Below are 5,736 nucleotides of genomic sequence, written 5' to 3' on the forward strand. Positions count from 1 at the left end.
CCGCATCCAGCCCAGCCCATACGTGCACGAACTGATCGCTATAAGAACAGCCCAGTCCCAACCATTGTAAAAATTATCGATAACTTGTAATAAATCAGTGTACTCACTCCCAGTAAACACTACTCCTTGCACTGTCACTATGTTGAAATGAACTGTAGTTTGAGCTTTTCCCCAGCTAGTTATTATATGTCTTATTTGTGTCACTCATGTTACTTGTATATTATTTGTAATTCGTAACCCATTCCCAAAATATGTAACTGTATATTTTCAGTCTTCTGGCTGCCAAGCTCTTTCAATAAACCGTTAATTATTATTATTATTATTATTATTTATATGTTGGCCCATACCAACTCACTCCCCTGAACCCTCCTCCCCACCGGACTATCAACAAGTTCTTGCCATAAGGTACTATCTCATTTGGCAAAGGAATGGAACCAGTGATGAATAGTGGTGAACATTGCTTAACTCAGTGAAAAACAACTCGGCAGTTGAGTCTGACCCAAGCTAGCTAACCACCTTCACACAGTGAGGTCCCAGGTACCCGGTTATACTTCCCCTGAGACTCCACGATAGAGAGGCCTGGGACCACACCTCACCCACTTGAATGAGTGAGTCATGTGGACCACGTGGTGTCCCCAAGATGCTACGACACCACGTAGTGAATGTTTTGCTAGAGCATCATCATGTGAAGTTCCTCATAACACCATCTGTGAGGTAACTGCTACATCATCAGGCCCCTCATAACGCCATCTGTGAGGGAGTTACTACACTACGTGTCTGGTGTTCAACACCTCACCTTACATGATCTATGCGTGCAAACATTAATCTGTATGTTCACTGTGTGCTCCTTCACCTTTCTCTAATGAGGGCTTTTGTTAAACCACCAATTTATGATGTACTAAGTCATTTGTGTCCAATGTATACTTTCGAAAAGCCCTTGTTTGGGGAAGGTAGGAGAGAGTAGTCGTCATTATTGTCCAAGCCACATTATTTATTTCTATATATAAGTAATGTAGGCTGGTTTTTAAATACCTCAATCCCCTAACGGTGCCGTTTGTATATTAAGAAATACCGAAGCCATACAGTACAACACCAGCGAATATGAAGTATCACTGTAACCGGCAACTGTTACTCACTCATACCTACATACATATATAGAGTCTTTACAGAATGATAGCAGACACGGGGAAGACGAACAACAAGAGGAGAAGAGTTAGAAGAAAATCAACTTCAAGCTAAGAAGAAGAATACCAAGACATTTCCTCCAAACAAGAAAACAACACACACACAATCAAGCCGACCAAACACTGAGAAACCATGGCGGAACCCAACATGCACCGGACGCTTGACCTGACTCTATCCTGCCGCATCCAGGCGAGTTGCTGCTTAAAGTCCCTCACGCAAGCGCTGTTTAGCCACTGCACCTATTCTATCCTCCTAAAATTCACTTCAATCCCCCCTGCCACTAGCATGTTATGTATGTATGTATGTATGTATGTATGAATGAATGCTAACTGCAACTTTGCGTATTAAAACTCATTACTCTTACCGAAGTAATATAGTGCGTGGTTATGTTATGTCATGTTAGGATAGATTATAAACTACATTGGGTTACATTTCGTGAGGTTCGGTGACGCTACAGGAAGTTAGGTGAGGTACCTGGAGGTTAGGTGAATGTTGACTGACTGACTGACTGACTGATGACAATTATTAGGAAGTGGTTCCAACACGTTCACACACAACCTATACTCATACCACAAGTCCAGAATTAGAGAGGATCATGTTATTGGATATATTTTCAACGATTTACTCAGTGTCTAACCAACTCTTTAGCGATTTAAATGTGGACCTAAAATTAGGTCCGTATATTTGTTTGTCGTGGTGGTGGTGGTGGTGTGCGCCCGTCCATCAGGTTGATTAACCACCAAAACCATAAAGGGTGCGGCCCTGCCGTTTCAGGGCATACACCACATCCATGGCGGTGACGGTCTTCCTTTTTGCGTGCTCGGTGTAGGTGACGGCGTCACGGATGACGTTCTCCAGAAACACCTTGAGGACGCCGCGGGTCTCCTCGTAGATGAGGCCGGATATACGTTTAACACCTCCACGCCGAGCTAGACGACGAATGGCGGGCTTGGTGATACCCTGGATGTTGTCACGAAGCACCTTACGATGACGCTTGGCGCCACCCTTTCCAAGTCCCTTGCCTCCTTTGCCTCGTCCAGTCATGTTGTTGTGGTTGCTACTACAGGTGGTCCTGGTGTGGCTTCGCCGAATCGAATCGAAAAATGCTAGTGACAGGGGGGAAGGAGGTTCAGGAGAAGAATAAAGGGAGGATTGAAGTGAATTTTAGGAGGAGAGAACAGATGCAGTGGCTAAACACCGCTTGCGTGAGGGATTATAAGATGGGGGCAGCAGCAACAACCCGGCTGGACGCGGCAGGGAGGCGACAAGACAAGGCCAGGCTAGCGTCAGGTCAAGCGTCAGGTCAAGCGTCAGGTCAGGCGTCAGGTGCGTGTTGGGTTGGGCAATGGATGTTCAGTGCTTGGTCGGCTTGATTGTGTTTTGGTTTCTTGTGTGGAGGGGATGTCTTGGTCTTCTTAGCTTGATGTCGATTTTCTTCTCTCTCTCCTTCTCTTCTTGCTCTCTTGAATTGTCCATTCGTTTGTGTTTGGGTCTTCTTGTTCGTCTTCCTCGTATTTTAAGTCCTCATAGGTGTGGAAGAATTCAGAGAGGGAGAGGTTGACCACGTGGGCTTCAGCACCACTGGCCGCGTGGGCTTCAGCACCACGGGCCACGTGGTGTTCTTGGTTCTGTGTGGTGGGCTGCTTCTGTTGAGTTTTCTTATCTTGGTTTTTCTTTACTGCTGGTTTTTTCTTTTCTTGGGAGCGTACAGCAAGGAGGGCCTCTTTGTAGCTCAGTTTTTTCTCAAGACGAGCCTTGGCTACCCTGCATTCCTCCTTCCATCTGGGGCAGGTCCGGTCGGCGGAGGAGTGTGGGCCACCACAGGCAACGCATTTTTTCTCTGTGTTGGGGCAGGCCGTGTAGCGGTGTCCAGGGCTGCCACACATGGAGCAGGTGTCTTCCTGCGCCTCACACTTGTTTACAGTGTGTCCATAGTGCTGGCATTTGTAACACCGTTTCGGTCTGCAGTAGGGCTTGACTGGCATAGTTACCCACGCCAGTTGAGCTTCCTTGGGTAGGGTGGAGTGGTGTCCGATGAGAGCAGTGGTGTCGGACAGCTTCTTCACAACTTGGAGCTGCTGCTCCTTGAGGAGCTCACTCAGCTCTGCTTTGTCCATGTGGGCAATTTCGGCGTGGGAGATTACACCCAGCTTCAAGTTGTCCCACATGAAGGCAAACATTTTAAAAGGAATGCCGTTGATGTCTGGGATCTCCGCGAGTTGAGCGGGCATGCCCATCTCGGCGAAGGTGATCTTGATGTCACCATGGAGCTTTAGGCGTTCTACCTTGGTGACCCCCACGATCCCATTAGCTTCGAAAAACTTCTGGAGAACTAGGAGGTTTAGTTTCTTGGGGCAGGTCGGCGTGTCCGGACGTATCCGCGCCACGTTAACAAACTCGTATCCGTTCATGGTGAGGGAGAGAGAGTGTGATGGCTTCGCCCACGGTTTGGTGGGAGTAGGTGGCGTGCTGTGGACGCAGCGGTAGTATCGTTCATCCAAGGCCGTCCCTCCCTCTTGGAGGTGGGGCGTAGCTTGCGGATGACGCATGCGGCACTCGTGGCCAATGAGGTGGCCACTGAGGTGGAGAATGTCTGTATATAAGCCCGCCCGCCTGCCGGGCCGCCCGTATTGACTATTTCGTCGTCGAGATGGCCCGTACTAAACAGACTGCCCGCAAGTCCACTGGAGGCAAGGCTCCACGGAAGCAGCTTGCCACCAAGGCAGCTCGCAAGTCCGCCCCAGCCACCGGTGGTGTCAAGAAGCCCCATCGTTACAGGCCCGGAACCGTCGCCCTTCGTGAGATCCGTCGTTACCAGAAGAGCACAGAGCTACTCATCAGGAAGCTGCCCTTCCAGCGCCTGGTGCGTGAGATCGCCCAGGATTTCAAGACTGACCTGCGCTTCCAGTCGTCTGCCGTCATGGCTCTGCAGGAAGCCTCTGAGGCTTACCTGGTGGGTCTTTTCGAGGACACCAACCTGTGTGCCATTCACGCCAAGCGCGTTACCATCATGCCCAAGGACATCCAGCTGGCCCGGCGCATCCGCGGAGAGCGTGCTTAAGTCCTCTTCCTTGGGGAAAAACAAAAAGCACAACAAAACCTACCAGACATCTATAACTCGGCCCTTCTCAGGGCCAAAGAACTGTTCTGAAGATAATTTTCATGACAATCGAAATGGTTGGTGGTCGGAGAGCGTTAATTTCGGTTACCCAAATCGCCTAACGGTAAGTTGGTAACATTCGTGGAGGTACGATTGTATAGTAGGTCATCAATTCGGGAGGTGGGTGGGTGCAACAAACAAGAGCTAGTAACAAATAAATATATAAAGAATAAGTAAGTAAAGAAATAAATAAAATAAAAGAACATACAATAAAATAAAATAAAATTTTTTTTTACATGAAATAGGCATGCTGCAAACAAGAAATGAAGCCCAAACACACTCCATGTATGTCACTTTGCAGTGGGTGTAAAAGTACTCCACGCAGAATTTATTTATTTATTTATTATGTTTCGATTTAGTCCTGTTTCTACGCCAATAGAGAATGCAGATTATTATAATTTTATTTTTTTTATTTCCCTCTCAATATATCACTGTCGGTAACTGTCTCTTTAACATGTAACTGTGGCTCCGATGGAGCCGATTAAGTTGTAGTAGTGGGATGGCGTGTTTGTTGTGCACAAGTAACCTCTTACTTGGAAGAGGTGTACTTGGTGACAGCCTTGGTGCCCTCAGACACGGCATGCTTGGCCAGTTCACCGGGCAGCAAGAGTCGGACAGCTGTCTGGATTTCCCGACTTGTAATGGTGGAGCGTTTGTTGTAGTGCGCCAGGCGGGAAGCCTCGGCAGCGATGCGCTCGAAGATGTCGTTCACGAAAGAGTTCATGATGGACATAGCTTTGGAGGAGACTCCTGTGTCGGGGTGCACTTGCTTCAGTACCTTGTAGATGTAGATGCTGTAGCTTTCCTTCCTCCTGCGCTTCTTCTTCTTGTCACCCTTGGCAATGGCCTTCTGGGCCTTTCCAGCCTTCTTGGCAGCCTTTCCGGAAGTTTTGGGAGGCATGGCGGCACAGTTACTCGTGGCGCGGAGCGAGAGAATTGAAAACTGGCCCGACTAACTTTTCCTTATATACCGAGCGGGCCGCTCAGGATCAGACTGGCTGCAGCTACGGCTCTCTTACATTGGTTGGGTCCGCGAGACGGCCACCTGGCCTGATCCTGAGCTTGGTATAAAAGACCAAGGTGGCGGGCGGAAATTTAACTCCTATCACGAAAAGCAGCAGCAGCAACATGTCAGGACGCGGCAAGGGAGGCAAAGTGAAGGGCAAGTCAAAGTCCCGTTCTAGCAGGGCCGGACTCCAGTTCCCCGTGGGTAGGATCCACCGTCTCTTGCGTAAAGGCAACTATGCTGAGCGTGTTGGTGCAGGTGCCCCTGTGTACCTTGCAGCCGTCATGGAGTACCTGGCAGCAGAAGTGCTCGAGCTGGCCGGTAACGCCGCCCGCGACAACAAGAAGACCCGCATTATCCCGCGTCATCTTCAGCTTGCCATTCG

At 49.0% G+C, this 5,736-nt stretch overlaps 1 protein-coding gene across 1 annotated transcript; it reads right to left on the reverse strand.

The window, feature by feature from the left end:
- Positions 1–4,874: 4,874 nt before the first annotated feature.
- On the reverse strand, positions 4,875–5,246 carry LOC121877056 (histone H2B). The gene has a single exon (XM_042382662.1). The coding sequence runs from the start codon at positions 5,244–5,246 to the stop codon at positions 4,875–4,877; it is 372 nt and encodes a 123-aa protein (XP_042238596.1).
- Positions 5,247–5,736: the final 490 nt, after the last annotated feature.

Source organism: Homarus americanus, unplaced genomic scaffold (genome assembly GCF_018991925.1).
Source record: "Homarus americanus isolate GMGI-L3 unplaced genomic scaffold, GMGI_Hamer_2.0 scaffold42830, whole genome shotgun sequence".
Taxonomy (NCBI): Eukaryota; Metazoa; Arthropoda; class Malacostraca; order Decapoda; family Nephropidae; genus Homarus; species Homarus americanus.

Excerpts from the sequence above, each read along its gene's own strand:
- LOC121877056 (XM_042382662.1), bottom strand. The coding sequence starts at position 5,246 with ATGCCTCCCAAAACTTCCGGAAAGGCTGCCAAGAAGGCTGGAAAGGCC.